The 25,721-nt window shown below is 39.9% G+C and overlaps 1 protein-coding gene across 1 annotated transcript in view; it reads left to right on the top strand.

Moving 5' to 3' along the window:
- The first annotated feature begins 6,261 nt into the window (after positions 1-6,261).
- The window catches only part of gas2b (growth arrest specific 2b), a 28,426-nt gene continuing 8,966 nt past the window's right edge, over positions 6,262-25,721 (top strand). Inside the window, exons 1-7 of the mRNA XM_088993228.1 lie at positions 6,262-6,386; positions 9,228-9,463; positions 11,213-11,322; positions 11,714-11,855; positions 18,211-18,274; positions 18,974-19,466; positions 19,566-19,673. Coding sequence (XP_088849354.1) covers positions 6,385-6,386; positions 9,228-9,463; positions 11,213-11,322; positions 11,714-11,855; positions 18,211-18,274; positions 18,974-19,466; positions 19,566-19,673 — 1,155 coding nt within the window. The 5' untranslated portion in view covers positions 6,262-6,384. The remainder of the gene's footprint in view (positions 6,387-9,227; positions 9,464-11,212; positions 11,323-11,713; positions 11,856-18,210; positions 18,275-18,973; positions 19,467-19,565; positions 19,674-25,721) is intronic.

The following is a 25,721-nucleotide window of genomic DNA, read 5'->3' as shown; positions in this document are numbered from 1 at the left end:
GACCAGCAATAAACTACCGAGCACCCATTAGTCATGTGTGGAAATAGCTGACATATTATTACCCGTTTTTTTCCCTAAAAAACGAGCGCCTCACAGCCATACGCCCACTGGCATGAGGTTTAATAATCTGCAGGAAAGATCACTGTTAATTAAAACCACACAAAGACAAAGGGCCCAGCGAATTAAATTCCTTGGAGAGGAAGCGTGGCAAAGGGAAGTTTTTTTGCTCATAATGCGCAATATTAAAGTCACGATGGAATGAAAAATGCACATCATTACATGGACATTTTCCCAAGGCTTTGTTTTGCAAGGAGAAATTTAAATTTCTATATATATATATATATATATATATATATATATATATATATATATATATATATATATATATATATATATATATATATATATATATATATATATATATATATATATAGCAGCTCACTCCACCTCACAATATTATCTGCTTTAATCTGACAGAAGATAAAACACTTGTGAGTCTCTAATAAGTGTGCCCGCCTTCTTATAGGCCTCAGGTCCTCTTCACCCACGGGACCAATTTGAGTGGTATGCAGCACATGGTGCCTTGTGCAGGATTATCGGTTCTCCCCCTCACCACCATTGTAGTGGGGGCAAGAGGGGCTCTTGTTGTCCTGGCAACCTGTAATGCCATCTGTCACATGTGCGCTGATTATCATGATGTCGCTGAGACATGGTTTTAATTGAATCATTTCCTCACGGAGAGACCTCCTGCTAACTGAGGGACCCCGCACATTTTGTGTCAAGGATAGGGAGAGCAGAATGTAGCTGATCAATATTAAAGTGTAACTGCAAAAACAAGATTAAAAAGTAAATCACAATCAGATGAAAAGTCAGCTTCCCTGCAAGGGTTATTGAAGAAACAATGCATTCATTACAATTCTGCTGCAGGTCCTCAGAGCCTTTATTTATTATATTTGGTTCAACACTATTAAAGTATGAAACATTTTATTAATCTTTTCAACATTATATAATTTACCTTGAACAGCATGTTGAAACTGTTTGTTTGATTTTTAAATAAATTATGTTCACCGAATCTTAAGTCTCCGACTATTTTCCATGTGAAGTTGAATTATAGGTAGCAGGACATTCAGAGTAAACTCATTCATATTCAGAACAGTGTTGCTCTGTTTGCACATTGGCAGTCAGGAGACACATTTCAGAAGGGCAGGGGCTTGGAGGGACCTCCCCCTTGGGACAGAGGCTGCAAATGAACCAGCAGTCACACCTGAGCTATGGAACAAAAAGACAATCATGTAAACACGGATGCATACGCTATATGCTGCATGAGTAATTATAATATCTTGGAAATGTTCATGTATTGTGGATGCTCAATTTTTAAAAAATGCAGTCATATTATATATATATATATATATATATATATATATATATATATATATATATATATATATATATATATATATATATATATATATATATATATATATATATATACAAAATTTCAAAACATTTTCAGACATTTACTAATCTAATTTCTATATTTAAAGAAAATATTATTTTTACTTGTTTGTCTTTTGGAATGTAATTACTTGAGATGGTGAATTTAGTCAATATGTGCAATTATTATTATTATCTCTCCAAATAGCTCATGAGGTACAATTATCTCCTTCAAGCTTTAGTCTAGGAGCATGGAGATTTTGCAGCAGGATCTTAGCTGCTCCCAGTACTGGGGACCAGATAAAAAGACACCAAAATTAAATATTTCATTCTGTGTGTGGAGTACATGAATTTCCAGTGGATTAAATGGTATAGTCTAATTTTCGCTTAGAAAGCATTACATGTAATTCCACTTTTGGGCACTAGATGGCGAGAGACTCTTAAGTTTAGCCAGTGTGCATTTGTAAGAGGAAGAATGAAACAGGAAGTACCGTATTGAAGCAGAGGCATAATTTATCCTTCCATCTATTCATTTTCTAATCAACTTATCCTGACAAGTGTTGCGGGTATGCTAGAGTCTATCCCAGTCAGTATGCGGCTTCCACCTAGAATTGGTTTCCAGCCAATTGCAGGGCACGGACATCCATCTAGACTCACAGTCACACCTAGGGACAATTTGGAGTGTTCTATTAACCTGCCACAGGTTTTTTGGTATGGGAGGAAACTGGAGTACACAGAGTCATGGGGGTAACATGCAAACTCACAGAAACTCCCGCGCTGGAATTTAACCCTGTACCTCTGCACCATGAAGTGGGTGTGCCCACTATGCCATTTATGATGAATATGATCCATGCAAATATTTGTCATCAGTTTTTTTTTCCCATATTTTTCATCAGTTTGTGTATCTAATTTGCGTTAGAATTTGAAAAGAACTTACATTTGATGAAACAGACACTGAAGCTGTAACATCCGAGGTGTCGTTCGTTGGATTGCAGAAATGCACAAAAACCATAAAAACAACACAGGAATTTTAAAATACATCTCAAATATATATTTAAAAAAATGGACACTTTTTTGTTTTTAGTTTTTGGACATGTCAAAATGGAAGATGTCAGGGAAGGGTGCTCCGTTGTGGGCCACATTGTAGTTATGGTTTGCTCTCGAGGGGGGGGGGGGGGTTGTTATGAATTTGGGGAAACCATTAAAATGTTTAATCCTCTCCACATATTGCATATATAATGTCCACCAAAGTAATGAATAACTCGTTTTCAAATCTGAAAAAAAATAATCGCTGACTGTTATTGTGGTTCACATGGGACAATTTGAAATTTTGGTTCGGACTTGTGCAAACATCATGGAATTCCACAAGTTTGATTGGCTTTTGTGGGCCGAGTAAAATGAGGTGGCGAGCCACATTTGGCCTGGGGGCCTTGACTTTGGCAACTTTAGTATAACGGAAATACATTGTTTGCATTTCTGCTGCTCACGTAATCCCCACTTCATCACGTTCAAAGGTTGAGATCCAGTACTTCAGCCTCTCCAGCAACAACTCATTGACTCAAACACAGGCAATTCTCGGACTCTCTTTTCTCTTTATAACAGAATCATTCAACCCCCTCTATCTCCCCCCCCCCTCACTTTTATTCCTCTGACACCTGCAATTCTCACCTTTTATTCTTTTCTGAAAAAGTCAACAAAATCCACCAGCATCTTGGCTCCTCTGGACCCCTCCCCGCCCCAACCGTCCTACGCACTCTCATCTCTTATCTTCTTTTGAACTCCCTCATCCCTCTACTATCTTGAACGTCATAACTAAATGAAATAATTCTTCCTTTCAATTAAATCGCCTCCCAGCAGTTCTGGTCAAATCCTGCTTACCATCTCTCCTTCCATTCATTTCAGCCATTATTCACTCCTCGCTATCCACAGGAATCGTCCCTGTCCCCCTCAGAACGGCGGCTGTCACACCAATTCTTAAAAAGCCTGGATCTGATCCCAATGACTTCAAAAACCTTCGCCCCATTTCTCACCTTCCTTTTATTTCCAAAATCCTTGAAAAGGTTGTGTACTCCCAGCTACACTCTCACCTTTCCCAGAATGATCTATACGAACCATTTCAATCTGGTTTCCGCCCCCACCACAGTACAGAATCAGCTGTCTTAAAAGTCATGAACAATCTTCTTTTGGCAGCTGACGCCGGTTTCCTCTCCATCCTTGTCCTTCTTGACCTCACCACAGCTTTTGACACCATTTCTATTCCCATCCTCCTAGACAGACTTTCCGCCGGAGGTATCACCGACACACCCCTACGCTGGTTCCACTCTCATCTCTCTGGCCGCTCTCAGTTCATCCAAATTAACTCCTTCACTTCACAGTCGTCTCCTGTATGTTCTAGTGTGCCCCAATGCTCTGTCCTGGGATCTCTCCTCTTTATCACATACCTTCTTCCCCTTGTCAATATTCTCCATAAATTTGGTATACAATTTCATTGCTTTGCGGATGCCACCCAGCTCTATCCCTCCAGTAAACCTGACGCCTCTCTTCCACCTTCTTCCCTTTCACTTTACCTCTCTGAAATTAAATCCTGGTTTACCCATAACTTCCTCATATTTAACAGCAAAAAAACTGAAATTCTTCTTGTTGGTACCAAATCCACCTTGCGCAAAGCTAATAGTTTCTCTCTCACTATTGACAATTCGACCGTTTCTCTCTCCCATCAGGTCAAAAGCCTAGGTGTCATCCTTGACATCACACTATCTTTCCACTCCCATAACTCACTCCAACTTAACCCACTCTGCGTACTTCCACATACACAATATCAATTGTCTTCGCCTGTCTCTCACCCCTCACACCACTGCTGCACTTGTTCATAGTCTTGTCACCTCCCGGATTGACTATTGCAATTCACTTCTCCTTGGTGTCCCTCAGAAGCTTCTCCACAAACTTCAACTCATCCAGAATTCTTCAACCTGGATCATCACCAGAACCTCATCCTTTCACCACATCACCCCCGTCCTCCAAGAGCTCCACTGGCTCCCGGTCAAATATAGAATCAACTTTAAAATGCTTCTCTATAGATTTAAAGCTATCCATAACCTTGCCCCCTGATACCTATCTGACCTTCTTCAAATTTCTATTTGCTCTCGTTCCCTCAGATTATCTTCCTCCCTCTACCTCGGTGCCCCCTCTGCCCGTCTCAGCACGATGGGGGACAGAGCTTTCAGCTGCTCTGGCCCCAAATCTGGAACTCACTTCCTCCCATCATTCGTAACATTGATTCTCTTCCCACCTTCAAATCCCATCATAAAACCCACATGTTTAAAATTGCATTTTCTGTGTATTTCTATCTCTTGTTTCTATTTATAATTGTATTTTATTTATTGTATTCTATTTGTAATTGTATTTTATTCATCATAGTATCCATGCTTGTCTGCGGCAAAGGCCACATCCGTGTATCTCTCAATAGATTCACACCCTGTCTCAAGACTCACTATATTTGACCAGAATAATAAGATATTGTGGGACAGGTTGTGAATCTATTGAAAGGTACACGGATGTGGCCTTTGCCAAAGACAAGCATAGATACTATAATAAATAAAATACAATTACAAATATACTACAATAAATAAAATACAATTATAAAACTAAACATGACATGCTTAAATTGAAGCACTAACATGAAGCAATTGAACTTTATCAAAATAGTAGAAATTGTGTTTTGTTTCGCCAAAAATCGCAATGGAAACTCAGATAATCAATTGTTGCACACTCATGAGCACATTAATCGCGCACCCACACATGGCCCTGCGAAACATAATCTACATGTACCTTCAAACCAATTACAAAGACTTGTTTTGATGGACAAGCACCCGTCCTCTTGGCATTAAAATGGGCCTAACTTCATTTTTTGCAAGTGTAAGCAACTATGTTTGAATTGGTCTTTCACAGTCGTGTGAAGTGTATGTCATTTACAAATTTGACACCAGCATGGGACAATCCCTCAAAACCATTTTGGAATGCAAGTCATTGAACAATTCCTCATCATTATCATCTATTAATCAAATGTTTTAAAAGCACCCCATTCACTATTGGGATATAGTGTGGTGTCACACTTAGACGCACGTTTGGGGTTACATGGCGATCTCCAATTGCCCATGTTACATGCATGGCTGACAATTTCATCCACAAGAGCAGATCTAGCAGCTAACAGTAACTACAATTTCATGCAGAGTTTCTTTTTTGTTCTCGAAAGTCACAACAATGACATACTCGGCCATACTTAGTCTTAGTGAGGTCAGACCCACTCGATTTTGATGGAATTGAGGGATGCTCATAGGATTTTTATGGGAACAACTCTTAACCATCCCACAACACAATACAGACAGCACTTACTTTTCTCATATTTTGGCATAGCACTGTCAATTGCATCTAGGATGGCCCCTTTTGTGATAACCACAAGCAAATATTATCAGACAACATTTTCATGACATATACCAAGAAATCTTGAGCACAGCAACGCTACAGTCCCATATTGGAATAAGCAAAGTGAAGGACATTATGACATACTTTCTCCTTCGAAATGTATCATTCAGCAAAAAGTCATAGGAATAAGACAGACTTATCGAATCAACCCACCACCTCCATAGACTGTATTCCTCTATAATTTTTGTTCATACGTGATAAGAACACACTGCTTGATACAATTCTTGTGAAGAAAAGAAGTCTGTGCTAAGATGTGTAGAATAGCTGAAGTACTGGTAGGTGTAAAATGACACCACCAGTTGCAAGTTGCAGGTTCCTCTTCTGAGAGGTTCAACCCCGCTGAGAGGGAGCGTGAGACCATGACCGTCGGGCTCAAAGTGATGTTTGCACACCACAGGGAGAATTCGGAGCAAATTTGGATGACGTGAATCTTCATTGGACCCAACCTGTGATTACTATCAGCACTTTATGTAAGTACTTCTGTTTAACTCTAAAATTTCTGTCAGTAGTGGTGGTGTTATTGAAAAAAATACAATAAAATACAATCCATCCTGATTTAAATAGCACTTTCACAACATCTGTAGCAAAGCGCTTAACTAAACAGTTAACATAAAGTAAAATAATAAACACAACATGAAAACAACAACAAAACAAATTGAAAAGATATATAACATGATTACAAATTTGGAGGATCTGGGAACATTATTTTTTATGTCATAGAAATGCAATAGCATTCATTGTACTTAGCTTACAAAATTTAATTCTACTGTAACATGTGAGAAGTTTTCAATAAATATAACATTTGCACTATACGTTTTATATATATATGAGTCAAAAGTACATATTTTTACACAGTTACCTATGTAGAAACGCGTGTTTCAAGAAGAATTATTTTTGATGCTCCACATTTAATTTGTATTCGGTGGGAATGTACTGTCTGTACATGTTCTGTGTTTTTGACCCAGTTAGTTGTACCTCCTGCTTGATGGAGATGAATAGTTGCATACAGAACAGACTGTTCTGATGCACTGTTTATGCGAGGCTTTATCTTTCAGTCAAAGGAGCAAAGGAAGAAGTTCACTTTTCCACCGTTTTGTTCCTCTGATGTTGCATACTAAAACCCACATATGGAACAGTCATAGGCCAAAGGCCTTGACCATCGACCATCGAGTGTTGATAACAGTTTGACTCCCTGCTGGTAGATCAGAATCAGAAAGTCTTTAATCGTCCCACAATGGGGAAAGTGAACGTCAACGTAAGACTAATGCAATGTGACATAAGGCTGTTAGACAACATATTGAAAGGCTTCTCACAATTTCTTCAACCGGCTGAAATGTAAAATTTTGGTTTGCTATTGTAACCCTTTCAGTGACAGCGGTTACTACAGTGGACGGGTAATCTTGGTAGCAGGTTATAGGGTGCATGAAAGGTTTAAGACACTTTTGCCGACATATTTCACTTAATAATAATAATAATAATACATTTCATTTCTAAGCGCCTTTCAAAACTCTCAAGGACACTTTACAGTCAAGATGGTATGTAATTGCATCTCTTTCCATTGAACGGCTGGGGTGCTTTTACACAATGTATCTATAAAGGTGTGTGTCACTTGAGCTCTAAGCATGCATAGCGAAAAGTAAACGTCAACAAAATCACTCGTATGTGTATGGACATAATTCATGTGTTTGTGTGCCAGTGTTGGCTTTCCAGACATGCACTTTGAGTTTTGCTGGAGCATAAAGACTGCTAGTGTCTCAAACACAGGCCAGCCAATGACCTTTGCCATCCCTTCCCAGCACAGCCATCCTGGAGGACAAGTGCGATTTTCTCACCTGGATGTTTTGCTCGAGACAGATGTTCTCATGGCTCGCTGATCAACCAATACACCGGCATCTCTTTTGACACGACGCACCTTCCCACAAACCGCGTCTGTCCCAAGTCTGGACACTATGTTTACAAAAAGGCTCCTTTCACTAAGTTTATGCAACACAGCGCCAACCCACATCTTCACATTTTATGTTTTGCTCCTGTTCAGTTCAAATTTCTTGACACTATTCTCATGTGCATTGTTGATCCCTAATTTCGTCATGGTGGTAGTGCCGTTGAACCGCACAAATCAACCAGGTTCTTAATGACAAAATACCTGAGGCGTGTGAAATACAGTGAGACCTCAACTTACGAACTTAATTGGTTCTCAGAGTATGTAAGGCGAAAAGTGTGTATCTAAAAAAAATAAAAAATTCCCATAGGAAACCATTAAATTGGGAATAATCCGTTCCGGGGTTTCCATAAAATATACTTTTCAACCAAATAAGCCTTAAAACCACACACAACATACCTTATTCTATGTATAATATATGTGCTACTGTATTGTAATGAAAGAAATACACTGCATTGTATCATCAAGTCACTTTATTTACATCATTTATGGCTTGATGGAATGGCGTTGGAGGTCGAAGGTCAAAGGGAATTGCCGTTTGGAAAGAGAGGCACATTACATGAGGACTGTAATTAAAGAAATAAACTGTGCTGTGAAATAAAGTTTTATTTACCTTTTTGATGGTCGTTGATGGCTTATGGAAGGAGAGTCACCTTCCATAAGGACTGTTGGTAACTGAACCTCTTGTGCTGTTCGGTCGTGTGCTTCCGCCGAAGATCAGTCCGCCAGCCGTGGTAGGTGTGTATTATGAAAACAGTGCTTATTATAAGGTTTAATTTTCATAAATTTGACGTTTGTAAGACGAAAAGTTTGTAAGATAAGGTGTTTGTAAGTTGAGGTCTCACTGTAAAAGTAAAAAAAAGCAAATGTGATGCTGCTTGTATGAGTTCCAAACATTAGCATGCCAGCTATGCTTCAAATCTGATAATTCTACTTTAGATATACATCTAAAGTGATATTGAATTTTTACTTAAAAGAGAGACACGCACAGACGTGGGACCCGGATGTCCTTTGATGATCATCTGTCAACAAACGCAGAGTGTGTTTGTCCTGATTCCATGTGATTAGGAGTGAGAGTTCCCGGCAGACAGAGCTTGTCTCTGCACGGTTCAAGCTTTATGATGTAGGGTTCTCTGGGGTCATGACGAAAGAGCAATGCATTAGCACTTACATAATGGCTAACCATTGCAGCTGAAACCTTTATTCTTACGTCGTATTTCAACCAGCTGTAATAATTAATCTGTGCAATAGGTCGCAACATTAAAATTCACACATGTAAACATGGCTGGAAATGAGCAAGGCATTAAACTTTCCAAATTGTCATCATGCGCACCAGCATCAGTCAATGAACAAATAAAACGTTTCCTTCTAGGAATTGTCAAAGCAGAAGTATGGATGATGAAGTGGAACAAAGTTACCAGATGTCTGAGAGTCCTCTGAGTCAGATGACAGGGTTGGGAATGAGCTGTCTCCTCAGCCCCAAGTATCGGCATTGCGGACCTGGCCTTGCTAGTCCGCAAGAATACAACCAGTGGCTACCGTACCGTCATGATGCCAGCCTACTGCCTATGAAAGAAGACCTGTCTCTTTGGCTCAACACTATCATGGGTGAGACTAACCTTTGATCAGAGACCCGGTGAAGCCAAAGGCCAGGTCAAATATGGACCTGGACAACTATTTCTGTAATTATCATCTACACTTGACCACTTCTCACATGTGGATTCTTTTTCTGAGGTCATCATTATTTAATTGCCAATATTTCAAAGTCAAAGTCAGCTTTATTGTCAAATATCCTAATATGCATGATGACTGACTTCACAAACTGTTTTAGCATGGCTGAGAACGCAAATATAGGTGTTCTCTCAAATACCTTAATTATAATCTTATAATCTCTAAAAGGACTGAACTGTGACTGAGAATTTAGAACAAACAAACTGATAAGACAACCAGGATACCTGGAGTAGATGAAAAGGATGGACTGAGATGACTTGTCAACACAAGAAACCAGCTTGATGCGCATAGGTGGACGCACTAACTGAAAGAGTGTCATTGACAAAAAGACATCAAGTAGAAGACAAAACAAAAATTGGAATCAAAATAAAATAATATACCAGATGTCAGTGGAAAAACAGTTGAAATAAAAGGATTCTGGGAATGAAGTCCCATGGAATTATTAGAAAAATCGATCAAGAACTGACTAAGGAAAGAACCGGGAAAGTCTAAGTGTCAAAAACTACATGAGATTTCGAAAGAAAATTACATTAATTGGGTCCGCCCTCAAAGTCTGACAAATCTGAATAAATAAAAAAACATGGAGGAGTTAAATTTTGAAGGTCAGGTTGGGAAAACTAAGACAAGTCAAGGGCATGAGTGAAAGAGTCTTAGAGGAAAAGTCAGAGTGGAGTAATTGGCAGATTGAAGGCATTGGGAAGCAGATCTTCAGGTGGCACTTGATGCTTTCAAGTTAAGATCACGGAAACGAGTGAGTTTACCAATTATTGGTTTCTGGAACATGAAAGGAAACCAGAGGACCCAGAGGAGACCCACACAGGGAGAACATGCAAACTCCACATAGAGAGGTCAGACCGGGTCTTGAATTTGCGACCTCTGCACTGTGAAGTCAGCATGCTAACCACTCGACTACCGGGCCGCACTGTGGATATATTTTTTTTATATTTATGAGACATAAATTTTAAGTCTAGGATGAATAAACTATTTAGCTGATGGAGGATTGTTTCCTTTTACCGGTACATTATTATTTTTACGAGTTAATCACTTGATAAGAATACACATTTTATTGGTAAATCTTGCATTAATATTTCTGTACAGAAATAACTATAAATGTTGGGGTAAAAATAAACCCATTAATAAGGTTGTTCTCTTTATCCATTTGTTTATTTATTTATTTATTTAGTTTTTAGTCAAGTAGTTAGCACACCGGCTCCACAGTGCAGAGGTTTGCGTCCCGCTCCGGCCTCCCTGTGTGGAGTTTGAATGTTCTCCCTGGGGCGTGTGGGTTTTCTCTGGGTCTTTCTATTTCCTCCCACATTCCAAAAACATGCATGGCAGGCAGATTGAACACTCCAAATTGTCCCCAGGTGTTAGTGTGAGAGTGACTGCGATTGGATGGCACCCAATTCAGGGTGTGCCCTGCCTCGTGCCCCAAGACAGCTGAGATAGGCTCCAGCACGCCTCGCGACCTTAATGAGGAATAAGTGTTACGGAAAATGGATGGATGGATTTATGGATTTATTTAGATATTTATTTATTTATTATCTGTTTTGTGCATTTGTTTTATTTATTTATTATTTTATTTGTTTTGTTTGTATAACTATTTTGAGTTTGTGTTGTGTGTAGGTGTGGACATCACCGCTGACACTTTAATGGACAGACTGGACAATGGCGTAGTTCTTTGTCAACTGGCCCAGTTTCTCCAGGAAAAAATGAGCCACAGCAATAATGGAAAGGTGCTGAAACAGACATTATTTTTGGGGTTGGTCGCTTTTACGCCTCTTTTTTCATCAGTTGTTTACCAAACCTATCGGTAATACCAATCTACAAAAAAAAGCATGCTGTATGGGACCTAAAATGACTCAATCTATGATGCACAATTCTCTGATATACAATAATTTCCCCCCCACAATAATACAAACATTCACTCAGATATGCACACGCAAGAATGCCTGATAATGTCTACAAAACTCAAAGCGACATATCCAAAAGTTTCAAGGTGACAAAACAACAAACAGAAAATGAGTACAGCTGCAGTAAAAACTAGATGTAATCCATCGACACCAAAACTGCTTAGTTGTATGTGGGTGTTCTCCTTACGTCATTTTGTGTGTGTGCCTCGTGCAGCCCTTCACCAGAAGAGTGATCCATTGGCGAGCTGATGCAACTTCAGGATCATTTTTTGCCAGAGACAACACGGCGAACTTCCTCTACTGGTGCCGCAAGATTGGCATTGACAGGGCCCATCTTTTTGAATCTGAGGATTTAGGTGAGCTTGTGGTCTATAATAATAATAATAATAATAATAATAATAATAATAATAATAATAATAATACATTTTATTTCAAGCGCCTTTCAAAACACCCAAGGACACTTTACAATAAAAACAATAGAACACAGCACATAACAATAAGACCATAAGTAAAATGATAAATAATAAAATAGCAGAGAGAATTAGACATTGAAAGCAATTTTAAACAAATGGGTTTTGAGAAATTTGAAAATAGGGAGGGAGTCAATATTACGGATGTTGGGTGGGAGTGAATTCCAGAGTTTGGGAGCAGAGCGGCTGAAAGCTCTGCATCCCATCGTGGTGAGACGGGCAGAGGGCACATAGAGGTGAAGGGAGGATGAGGATCTGAGGGACCGAGAGGGAACAGAGATTTGAAGCAGGTCAGAAAGATAGGGAGGAGCAAGGTTATGGATGGCTTTGAAAGTAAACAGAAGTACTTTGAATTCGATACGATGTTTAACCGGTAGCCAGTGGAGTTGCTGGAGTACAGGGGTGATGTGGTGAAAGGAGGGGGTTTTAGTGATGATCCGGGCTGAAGAATTTTGGACGAGTTGGAGTTTATGGAGAAATTTCTGATTGACACCGAAGAGAAGTGCGTTGCAATAATCGATGCGGGAGGTGACAAGACTGTGGATGAGGATAGCAGCGGAGTGAGGGGTGAGCGAGGGACGGAGACGGTTAATATTACGGAGGTGGAAATAAGCAGACCGAGTAATGTTATTAATATGGGAGTGAAAGGATAGTGAGCTATCGAGGATGACACCCAGACTCTTGACCTGAGGGGAGGGGGACACGGTAGAACTGTCAATGGTGAGGGAGAAACTGTTAGTTTTGTGGAGGGTGGATTTGGTACCGACAAGAAGAAGTTCAGTTTTTTCACTGTTGAGCTTGAGAAAGTTATGGGAAAGCCAGGATTTAATTTCTGAGAGGCAACATGAGAGGGATGAAGGTGGAAGAGAAGCGTCGGGTTTGCTGGAGAGGTAGAGTTGGGTGTCATCCGCGAAGCAGTGAAAGTGAATGCCAAACTTACGGAAAATATTGCCAAGAGGAAGTAGGTAGATAATAAAGAGAAGTGGCCCCAGGACAGACCCTTGAGGCACACCAGAGGACACCGGAGAGGACCGTGAGGTGAACGAGTTGATTTGGATGAATTGTGCGCGATCAGAGAGATAGGAATGAAACCAGCGGAGTGGGGTGTGGGTGATGCCTAGGGTGGAAAGTCTGTCGAGAAGGATAGGGTGGGAAATGGTGTCAAAAGCTGAGGTCAGGTCGAGAAGAATGAGGATGGAGAGTGAACCGGCATCGGCTGCCATAAAAAGATCATTTGTGATTTTTATGAGAGCCGATTCATTACTGTGTGTGTGTACTTTGTATTTGACAAGACTTTACAATATTCCAGGTTTGATTATTGCTCTTATGCCACAAATATCCTTCAGCAAGGCATTGAATCCATGTAGTCTGCAAATAAGAAACAATTCTAAATTTGGTTAATATTTTTGGAGCTATTCATAAAATGTTATTGACACTCACTTTCAAAGTTCAAGGGTCAGAAGAAAATAATGTAACATTCATAGGAAAGGTCAGTAGTGCCGGTACGGCTCAGGGTTAACATTTCTGACTTTGGAGAACCACTGTCAAAGTTGTGCCAAACGTTTCAATGACTTGGTGTGGCAAACCCTGAGAGGGGAAAGTCGCTCATTCTTCATAAAATCACGGCGTGCAAATGAATATTATTTTCAACCAGTTATACTGATTGCCTTGCAACCAATTTCATGGTAACTCTAGCCTTGAGTGTTTGGGTAGTTTTGACAGTGCTTGTTGGATTGAAACATGCAGGGTCAAATCTTCCACCCCATGGACCAGTTGTTGTAATCTAGATAAAAATAATGTGGATTTGTTTAATGTTATGTTTTGTGCACTTCAGGATCATTTTTTGCCAGAGACAACACGGCGAACTTCCTCTACTGGTGCCGCAAGATTGGCATTGACAGGGCCCATCTTTTTGAATCTGAGGATTTAGGTGAGCTTGTGGGGTCTATAATAATAATAATAATAATAATAATAATAATAATAATAATAATAATAATAATAATAATACATTTTATTTCAAGCGCCTTTCAAAACACCCAAGGACACTTTACAATAAAAACAATAGAACACAGCACATAACAATAAGACCATAAGTAAAATGATAAATAATAAAATAGCAAAGAGAATTAGACATTGAAAGCAATTTTAAACAAATGGGTTTTGAGAAATTTGAAAATAGGGAGGGAGTCAATATTACGGATGTTGGGTGGGAGTGAATTCCAGAGTTTGGGAGCAGAGCGGCTCTGCATCCCATCGTGGTGAGACGGGCAGAGGGCACATAGAGGTGAAGGGAGGATGAGGATCTGAGGGACCGAGAGGGAACAGAGATTTGAAGCAGGTCAGAAAGATAGGGAGGAGCAAGGTTATGGATGGCTTTGAAAGTAAACAGAAGTACTTTGAATTCGATACGATGTTTAACCGGTAGCCAGTGGAGTTGCTGGAGTACAGGGGTGATGTGGTGAAAGGAGGGGGTTTTAGTGATGATCCGGGCTGAAGAATTTTGGACGAGTTGGAGTTTATGGAGAAATTTCTGATTGACACCGAAGAGAAGTGCGTTGCAATAATCGATGCGGGAGGTGACAAGACTGTGGATGAGGATAGCAGCGGAGTGAGGGGTGAGCGAGGGACGGAGACGGTTAATATTACGGAGGTGGAAATAAGCAGAGTAATGTTATTAATATGGGAGTGAAAGGATAGTGAGCTATCGAGGATGACACCCAGACTCTTGATCTGAGGGAGGGGGACACGGTAGAACTGTCAATGGTGAGGGAGAAACTGTTAGTTTTGTGGAGGGTGGATTTGGTACCGACAAGAAGAAGTTCAGTTTTTTTCACTGTTGAGCTTGAGAAAGTTATGGGAAAGCCAGGATTTAATTTCTGAGAGGCAACATGAGAGGGATGAAGGTGGAAGAGAAGCGTCGGGTTTGCTGGAGAGGTAGAGTTGGGTGTCATCCGCGAAGCAGTGAAAGTGAATGCCAAACTTACGGAAAATATTGCCAAGAAGAGGAAGGTAGATATTAATGAGAAGTGGCCCCGGGCCAGACCCCTTGAGGCACACCAGAGGACACCTGAGAGGACCACAGTGAGGTGAACGAGTTGATGTGGATAAAACAAAGTTGCGATCAGAGAGATAGAAATGAACACCAGGGGAGTGGGGTGATGGTGATGCCTAGGGTGGAAAGTCTGTCAAGAAGGATAGGGTGGGAAATGAAAAACAAAAGCTGAGGTCAGGTCGAGAAGAAATGAGGATGGTGAACCGGCAATGCCATCAAAATGAAAGATCCAACAACTCATTCGTGATTTTATATGAGAGCCGATTCAGTACTGTGTGTGTGTACTTTGTATTTGACAAGACTTTACAATTACCAACAAATTGAGGTTTATTATTCCTCACCATATCCACAAATAAGCTTCAGCAACACAATCAATCCATGTACCCTGCAAATAAGAAACAATTCTAAATTTGGTTAATATTTTTGGAGCTATTTTTTAAATGTTATTGTTATGGACCACCAAAGTTCACAAAGTTCAAGGGTCAACAGAAAATAATGTAACATTCCTTGGAAGGGTCAGTAGTGCCGGTACGGCGGGAGGGGTTAACATTTCTGACTTTGGAGAACCACTGTCAAAGTTGTGCCAAACGTTTCAATGACTTGGTGTGGCAAACCCTGAGAGGGGAAAGTCGCTCATTCTTCATAAAATCACGGCGTGCAAATGAATATTATTTTCAACCAGTTATACTGATTGCCTTGCAACCAATTTCATGGTAACTCTAGCCTTGAGTGTTTGGGTAGTTTTGACAGTGCTTGTTGGATTGAAACATGCAGGGTCAAATCTTCCACCCCATGGACCAGTTGTTGTAATCTAGATAAAAATAATGTGGATTTGTTTAATGTTATGTTTTGTGCTTATTCTTTCTACTTTATTTTAACTGTTTTGTTAAATTTACAGCTTCAGTTATTGTTAAAGCGGTATATAAATCAATATACTGTATATTGTATTGTATTTGGGAATCCCCATAATTGCTATCCGGGTGCTTTTTTTCTCTCATTTCATTTTTGCAAAGCAACATTGAAATAGATCACCCTGCTCTACATACACCACTTTGAAAATGACCAAAACTGTATGCGCCGTGCTCTAACCAGGACAACACATCAAAACGTGAATTACCAGCAATGTAAACAACAGATGAGTCAGCGAAGACAAATTACAAAACACAAAAACATAAAAAAACAACAACAAAAATATCCATTTTTATTTAGGAATGTATTTATGAACACTCATTTGAGAAACAACTAATAAAAATATACATTAAGAATTAATTTGATATTTTCCAGAACTCTTAAATTCCAAAAAAATAGTACCTAGTTTTTCTACTTCTTTCTTTCCATTACCCTTCCTTTCAAAACTTTGCTGCTGTGTTACCTCCGGGTAGAGTGAATGCTGGCGTGACTGGCTGCCGCTGCTCACCCGCACACACAAAAAAAAGTTCCTATCCCGTAACTCTAAAGTCTCCTTTAGAGTTTTGAAAGGCGCTTTGAAATTAAATGTATTATTATTGTTGTTCCATAGTTAACAATATCCCCATTTTGCTGCTGTGAGTTGGAAATTTCTCCAATGTGAGACGAATAAAGGATAACTCATGTCCTGATCAAGGAAGGTTGTTTCTTTCATGTTATTAATATAAAACCTTATTTGGTAGACTATGTCTGCTTCATTACTGTAACATGTGAAGAAATTAAGAAATCAAGTGCATAATACAAATAAACACAAAACATATACACAAAAGACTACAAATTAATGACTTGACCATTTTTGTCTGCAATTTTTCCCCTGAAGTTTGACCCAACCCAATTACTAAAAAACTTGTTATACTACTTTTAAGCAACTGGTCTCATGCACAGGGTGTAAATAACTCAGCATTGAGACACTTCCTGTTTGTATTCAGCGCTGCTATTTCACCCAATGTGGCATACTTTCTCCTCAACAATTTCTGTACATGTCTTGTGCTGCTCTCTGACTTAATTGAATGTGTTTCTTTTCTCACATTGACATGTCCATCCATTGCGGCAAGTTGGCAATGACGGCAGTGTGATCATGACCCTCCTAAAACTTTGAAAAGTGGTTAGGAAAAGTATAGTGATAAACTGAGAGGCAACACTTTGCTCACTTACTGATCCCCATTTTATCACAACTCATATGATGATTGCTTTGCCTTCACCCCTGTGTCCGATTCCTGCTCTAGATGTTCTGCTATAGTATCAAAAAAAGGTGATGCCAGGGTTTTGACCTGACACATCATTCTTTTCTTGGAACAAAGATCAATGAGATTGTTTTCGACAGTAGAATTGGTAGTGAGTAACAGGGTATTGTGGCTTCAGACGGGCACTTTGTTTGATGTGAAAATAGTATCCCGGTGGAAAGAGATGAAACATTCATGCCCTCATGCCCTCAGATGCACATTCAAAGGCCACAGGAATTCCAGGTCTGCCTCAAAGATAGAGATGAATAATAGGGACAGACAGAACACCTCCCAAAATGTCCCCTCATATATATATATATATATATATATATATATATATATATATATATTATCTGGACTAACCTGCCACTGAACATTCGACAAGCCCCCTCGCTGCCCATCTTTAAAACCCGTCTCAATACTCACTTGTACTCTTTGGCATTTGACTAAGCAAAATTCCGACTTGATCTTACTTTACCTCTTTCGAGTATCTTTGTGACTGCTTCAGCTGTTGTTAATGTTAGGGTTAAACCCAAAACATTTTCACCAATTGTGAAAGAAAAACACAAAGACGTGAGATGGACTTGCAAGGAGAGTGTTCAGAGACTGTTCCATAACATTCATCCGACCCACTCTGAAAACAATCTGTGGTCCCCTTGCTTTTATTGAAAGTTTGGGAGTTCCTGGTTACAAAGGTCTCAACCATCTAAAGGGAGGGGGAGCACACCGGTTGAGACTGGCGCAAAACACAAGCATATTTTGATAAAAGCAGAAGACTGTTCAAGGAGACATTCTGTTATTGTGTCTGCACATTCTGTTATTGAGAGTCAGCATGGCTAGAGTCAAAACAAAAAGCTATGTGCGTGTGCAAGTAACTTGGATAATACTAAGCAAACTAATTTACGAATATAATGTGACTACATGATATACAGTTTTACTCCAACAGTTAAAGTGCTATATCAATATATCCCCTCTTTTTTGTGTCTGTAAATGTGTGTAGTTCTCCATAAGCAACCCCGGGAAGTGTTTCTGTGCCTGATGACGCTGGGACGCTTGGCCGCCAGGTAACTAACTACGGCAATGACAACGATGAAAAGGTTTCTTCAGCCGTCATCTGCACTTTTTTGAAGGTGTCAGACGTTTCGCATCTTATCCAAGAAACTTCATCAGCAAACTAAAGTCTTACTGGTAGTTTCGGCCTATATATATATATATATATATATATATATATATATATATATATATATATTTATATATATATATATATATATATATATATATATATATATTATATATATATATATACCCCTACTGTGCAGACGTGGCGGTGCCGGACTCGACTATGATTGGTCCCTGCTCTCAGGTTGGGGGGAGCAGAGGATTAATTTGTGCGGCTCCACTGGTGGCTGAAGAAACCTTTTCATCGATGGACCATTCCTGTACGACTGAGAGCTTACACAGACGTACGGCAATGACATGAAGTGCTCGAGCCAAAATCGGACTTGTGCAAAGTCACATCATACGACAATGAATGAAAGAGGCAGCGTGGCCAGTGAATAAACAACGCAGGCAAACAAAAGGCCAAATCTTTTTATTTCGAAAATTGCTTTCTAGCTTCCTGTTGTAACAATTCATTCACGGTTGTTTTAATGACTATCTAAGTTTGATGACATAGCTGTAAAAAAAATCAACATCCTCTTGCTCAATCTCTAATTTCTATTTGGAATGACCTCATAATTGTGGCCATATTTTCACCTTTTCAGGTATGGCGTTGAGGCTCCAGGCCTGGTGAAGTTAGAGCATGAAATAGAGAGGGAAGAAGGAGAGAGTACCTCTCCATTGTCCACGCTGCCCTTCTCCTTTTTTCCAACCCCAGAGATTTGCTCACAATCAGATCCAAACAATTCCTCGACTCCACCCCCTCCCGCTCAACCAGTGCCCTTCACACCAAGCTCCATCTGTCTCTCTGAAGCACACATCTCACCTGCCGCGTCTGATCTTCCATCAGCCACTGCAGACCCAATACCCGCGTGTTTTCTGCAGTCTTTCCTCTCAGCTCCCAAAGTCCACACAACCACAGCTTCAACACAAACACCTTTGTGCTACGCTGACACACCTGCAGTCTCCAAAGGCCAAACGCAATTGACCATTGCGGAAAGACCGCCAACACCTGCCCGACCGCAAAACCCGAACCGTCACTCCAGCACATCCAACATCCTAAAGAGCACTGGCACCAGCAACATTTTAGATGACACTGTACGCCTCATTTGTGGAATATATTATTTGAGATTGCAAACATTGTGTACGTTGCATTAGTGCAGTGCATTAACACTCTGTCTGTTTAATCCCTATCAGGTGAGAAACATGATTGAAAATCCACCCTGCAGCTGTCCAAACAGGTTCCCTGTTGAAAAGCAACCAAGAAGCTGTTATCGTGTGGGGGAAAAAGTTCTTTACATACGGGTAAGCATTGCATGCATGATGACACTTCCATTTTTTGGGGTGGGGGCCTCTGGTTTATCTTTACCTACGTATTCGCCACTAACAAGTCAGGGTCAGTGCTGATCTAATTAGTAGTTCTTTGTGTTTCCTAATGTTCATTATATGGCATTTTGAAGATGGATATTTAATGGCTTATCCCAAAGTGTTTCTTGATACTTTGTGTGGGCATAATGTGATTGTGAAAAGATAATTAATCCGTCGCTGCGTCAGCAAGTTGAATCAACCTTTTTTTGCCATTATGTGGGATGGAGATTTTAGTGCCTTTCAGCCACCCTGAGTCATTCACCACCAGTATGTTTCAATACAAAGGCTCAAGGAAAGGCCTTCTGGGAGTCAGGGTTGCTTAGCAACGAATGGTCTGGCTAAGTCTCGGCTGACAACGATTTTATTCAGTACACAGACCTTCAACTAAGAGTTCAAATCTGAGGGGAAAACAAACGTGCCTCTTTCAGGTAGATCTGACAAAGATAAGGCTGTTGTGTGCTGTTGAAATGGCAGCTCCTTTGGGACTCGGCAGCCTTCCATGTGGGAAGCAGTCTTATTGTATACTGCATGATTTCTTTCATTCGTGTTCAGATCCATCAACCGACAAAAATATGATGGCCTCCAACCTCGCATGTAAATGACAAAGACGGGATGGGGGAGGGTGTTTTATTTTGTAAAATCCCGGTAGGAGGAAAATACATGTAGAGAGGCTGATGTTTATGCACTGCCTACATTTGTACGTGAGATACAGTAAAGTCTCGTTATATCGATATTCAAGGGAATCCGAAAAAATATCGATATAACCGGGACTATCGATATATCCGACCCTGTTTGCATGTAATTTTCTCCGTGCGTGCATAGAAATAGTATCGATATAACCGGGACTATCGATATATCCGATATCGATATAACGAGACTTTACTGTAGTTGTTTTTTCATTCTGGCCAATGTTTTACCATAGTGATTGAGTGTTTTTAATCAGATTTCAAAATTCCTGTTTTATGAAGGATGAAGGGAGGCCCAATAATTGAGTGGTTTGCATGCTGGCTACACAATGTAGAGGTTGCGAGTTCGAGTCCCGCTCCTGCCTCCCTGTATAGAGTTTGCATGTTCTCCTGGGCTTGTGTGGGTTTTCTCCGAGTCCTCTGATTTCCTTGCACAAAAACATGCATGGCAGGCTGATTTGAACACTCCAAATTGCTCCTCGGTGTGAGTTTGAATGGTTGTTTATCTCAGTGTTCCCTGTGATTGGCTGACAACCTATTCAGGGTGCGACCCTAATGAGGATAAAGCGGTCTGGAAAATGGATGGCTGGATGGATGGATGGCTGAAGGGTGAAATAGGAGATGTCTACATGCAACCCATTTTCATTAATGCATCTGTTTTATATACTGCACATCATGACATGAAACCATTTAAACTCACATTCACATCTTTGGGTAATTACCGGTTTTCAATGATGCACACATGCATATTTTTTGAAACGTGGCAGGTAGCTGTAATACATATAGAAACCTCAAGAAAGTAAGGGGACTACACGCAAACTCCACGCAGGAAGCCCAAATTAGAAGAACGGCTTTATAGTTATCGCTACATGTTTGATACCCTGCACAAGTTAATGCAACATCAAGCAAAAGTCAATCTTCATTATCACGGAAACTGAGCATCTGACTTCTTTATTATGGTTGTTTTACTAAATGTGGCGTTTGCTACCCACAATACATTGCAATCATTGATGATGTTTTCAGAATGCAAGAGAGCTTGACAAACTTGTAAAAGGCATTGAGTAACACATTAATTATCAGTTGTTGAGTGTGCGTCTGTAAATGTGTGTGTGAGGCAAAGACATGATTGGGGAAATTTCACTGATTGATGTCACCTGCGAAACGAGCTGATCATGTGATACACGGAAATTGTAAGGCGTTTTTAAGAGCATGCGCGGAATAAAATGTTTGTCGAGTTCCCAGACCAATGATTGACATGGCTGTGCGTCAGTATTCATTCGTGAGTATTTGCAATCGCTACAAAAACCTACCATTTTGGTTACTGCTAAAACGCTGGGACTGCTGCCAGAATGACTAGCGCAACAGGTTATGGGCCCAGTACCACAGGCCAAAGATGGTTTAGACTTTTGTTCGATGGAGGTGAGAAAAACTACGAGCTCTGGGAGACGAGGTTCGTGGCGCACATGGAGTTGCGAGGCCTCAGAGATGTTATTTTGGGTGTCCCGAACATTAAGGAAGACAGCGAATATGTGGAGCAACCTGAAGGTTTTCAGACTAGTTCACATACAGGAGAACGTTTGGTATGTAAGCTCAACAAACCACTATATGGCTTAAAGCAGTCAGGGCGTAACAGGAACATGTTACTAAATAATCACCTCATAAAGAATGGTTTTATACAAAATGATGCAGTCTATTGCAGAGAATCCGAAAATGAGAAAGTCATTTTGTTAGTGTGGGTGGATGACTTAATCATAGTGGCGAGTAACGATGCCCTACTCAGTGAAGTAAAAGAAATGCTAAAAATAAGGTTCAAAATGAAAGATATGGGTCCACTTAGACACTTCTTAAGTCTCGATTTTAAACAAAGTAAAGGAGAGATCAAGATAACTCAAAAGAAACACATTGAGAGAATGTTGAGAAAATTTGGAATCTCTGATTGCAAAGTAAAAAGCACTTTAACAGTGAGGGTGAAGTTGTCAACTCATCAGGGTACACAGAGATAGTGAGCAGCTTAATATACACAATGACATGTACCAGACCTGATTTAAGTTGGGTTGTTAGCAAACTCTCACAACAGCTGAACAACGAGCTGAACAAAAACAGCAGCATTGGACTGCAGTTAAAGAGCTTAATTTCAGAAAATGTGAAGAAAAATTAAAATTAAAAGGATATAGTGATGCTTATTGGGCTGCCGATATAAATGACAGGAGGAGCACAACCGGATATTGTTTTAGCCTAACTAACAGTGGTGGGCCGTCAGAGCCAGCAAGGCCTTCTCTGCTGGCCTAACATAATCAGACATCATTATCATAATTATAATAAAAGTCAATTTCATTAAAAAAGTATTTTTTCTAAATATATATATATAATTATTCTACATACTGTTTTCTTGATGTTATATTCTATCCATTTGGTTATGCTCCTTTCAGTGTTGTAGTTTTAGGTCAGAGTTTTTAATCCAATCAGAATTCAGCTAGCTTGTGTCGCCAGGCTGTATGAAATCTGCCAGACGCCTTCAGAATCAACAGTGAGGGCGGCTGTACATGAACGGGCACATGTAGTTGATATATAGTTGCGATAGCCAATCAGATCACGAGTTGGCACAGTAAGGCCAGCTAGAGGGCCTCGCGTTGAACATGACATGTACGCGTCCTGTGATTGGATACTCACTTTACCTCAGCCCTCAGCGGAGGCAGCGCTATGCAAATCAACCAAGCTACAACAGATCAGACCCGGAAAGTTTAGCAGAAAAACCAAGGATATCTACTCGCTTTTTTAACCCACAATGGCTGAAGGAGAGGACAACTCGCTGTCGCATGTAGGCCTATTCTCAAGAACAAATGAAAAAGATTTGTTTATTTTTATTTTCAACAAATAGTTCGTTTTGTGAACGTCTTGTTGTTTTTCTTATATTAAACTGACATTTTGTAATTTAGCGTAAAATCTTGTTAAAGATTGCATATTCTTGGTGGACTTCATAAAACTTTGTGGACAAATGATTTTAAATTTCCTTTTATTTTTAAGTGTTTGCAGTATCACGTATAGTGACAAGTTCTAATTGCTGATGCAGATTTATTGATGTGTAATTGCTCTGGAAAATAGCCTATGTTGTAGACGATTAAGGTGATGCCACGCCCAGTACTGCGTGCGTGTGCTTTTGTAAATGATATCTCCAGCCGTTGTGTCATAAATTATGGTATTACGAGGGATATTTGTTCAAGTCGGACTTAGTAGGACTTCACTGATGGCCTAGGTGTGAAATGCACGGACCGCCACTGCTAACTAATGAAGGTCCAACTATATCGTGGAAGAGTAGAAAACAGCCAACTGTGGCGTTATCAACCTGTGAAGCTGAGTATATGGCACTGGTGGCCACAACTCAAGAAAGCATGTACCTTGTCCAATTATTAAAAGGGATAGACAGCAGTAACCGCCACGTACCAGTAAAAATATATGAGGACAATCAGGGGGCAATAGCTCTGTCCAAAAACCCAGTGGGTAGGCAGAGAAGCAAACACATAGATATTAAATATCATTTTGTACGGTCTGCGCACACTGAAGGGAAAATATCTGTAAAATACTGTCCGACAGAAAACATGGTTACGGATGTTTTTACGAAGGCGGTGACAAAAGTGAAACTTGAAAGATTCAAGAGATATATGTTTGGAGAAATGTGAATATTTTGAAGCTTGCAGAGTGTTGCAAATATGTAGGATGTTTTTATTTTTACAACAATGTATTTCTTGTTTAAATGTTTTTCGTGTTTTTCTTTTTTTTTTTTTTTTTTTTTCTGCATGAAATTGTGAACATGTCTTTGAGTGAGAGTGTTGAGTGTGTCTGTGTAAATGTGTTTGTAGGCAAAGACATGATAGGGGAAAATTCAGTGAATGATGTCACCTGCGAAACGAGCTGATCATGTGATACCCGGAAATTGTAAAGCCTTTTTAAGAGCATGCGCAGAATAAAATGTTTGTCGAGTTCCCAGACCAATGATTGACACGGCTGTGCATCATTATTCTCTCGTGAGTATTTGCAATTGCTACGAAAACCTACCATTTTGGTTACTGTTAAAACGCTAAGACTGCTGCCATAATCTCGCGCAACATGAATTTTTAAATCAAGAAATGTTACAAAACAATGCTTAACCTTTATGAAACATATCTGAACATTATTTTTTTGGGCAGAAAAAAACCTCCATCCAAAAACCATATGGCAAATGTGTGAAACACTCATCCGGTTATCATCACATTAAAAATATAAAATTAGACATCAATAAGAATTTAAACATATGACATAAACACAGTTGGCCTTTTCGACTCACAGTGAACGCGTAGACGTAAGTGAAGTCAGTAAAGCAGAGTGTCAATCAATTACGATCATTAAATAGCACTGTCATTTGTGCATGATCACAGATAGCACAGCTTTTATTTTTATATATTTTTTTGCAATATAGTTTTTATCGTGATTTGTGGCAGTTCATGCACACGAAATATACCCATGCATATTTTTAGTGGGGCACAGTTCCACCATTTAGAATATCCATGTTTGCTGAATTAATTCAGCTGGAGTTCTGTCCTTGTCTTGTATTGCCTTCACATTTTTGTCATTTCAAAATATCCAATATTCAAAGTTGTTTAAACAATTGTTCATCAAGTAAAATGAAATATATGAGGTCTTTTGAAGTTAGTTCTTCTTTCCACTAGTCATGTACAGTCGTACCTCAACTTTGTGCCCTCAATTGCCGTTCAATCACAATTTATCAACTGTTGACTAGATTTGCACGAACTTTTCCTCATCTTTTGACAACACAAACTGAGAGGCTGGAATGCAGCGGCCCATTGACCCGACTACCATCTCTCAACCTTGTGTCACACAGCTGTCATCATTTGTGGAAAGAAACGTACCATAAACCTAAATGTCGATCCTCCATTATGACCCTGTGGGTCTGGACACACCCTAGAAACGCGCGCAAATTATTGATTTGCAAGACAACATCATTAGCAAAGTGTTTAATCAAACAGCTTGTTAATGAGCAACTGAGCATGACGGCCCCTCCTCATGTGTAAACGTTCACCCCCCCCCCCGTCTTCCCCATCCAGCCCATTTCTTTGGAGGGGACTATTCAATCATGGCGGCCATGAAGTCCTCAGCCATTCTCTGGTAATGAAAAATACGAAAGCTTGCCTTTTTTTTTGCACGCCCAATTAGGCTCTGTGTAACGAGGACACGATCAGACTGTGTCAGTGACAGGAAAGCAATGCACAAGATCATGCCACATCCATTCTTTGTTCAACATACT

This window comes from Hippocampus bargibanti, linkage group LG03 (assembly GCF_051943395.1).
Source record: "Hippocampus bargibanti isolate YZ-2025 linkage group LG03, ASM5194339v1, whole genome shotgun sequence".
Lineage (NCBI taxonomy): Eukaryota > Metazoa > Chordata > Actinopteri > Syngnathiformes > Syngnathidae > Hippocampus > Hippocampus bargibanti.
This window is presented reverse-complemented; position numbering and strand designations above follow the sequence as displayed.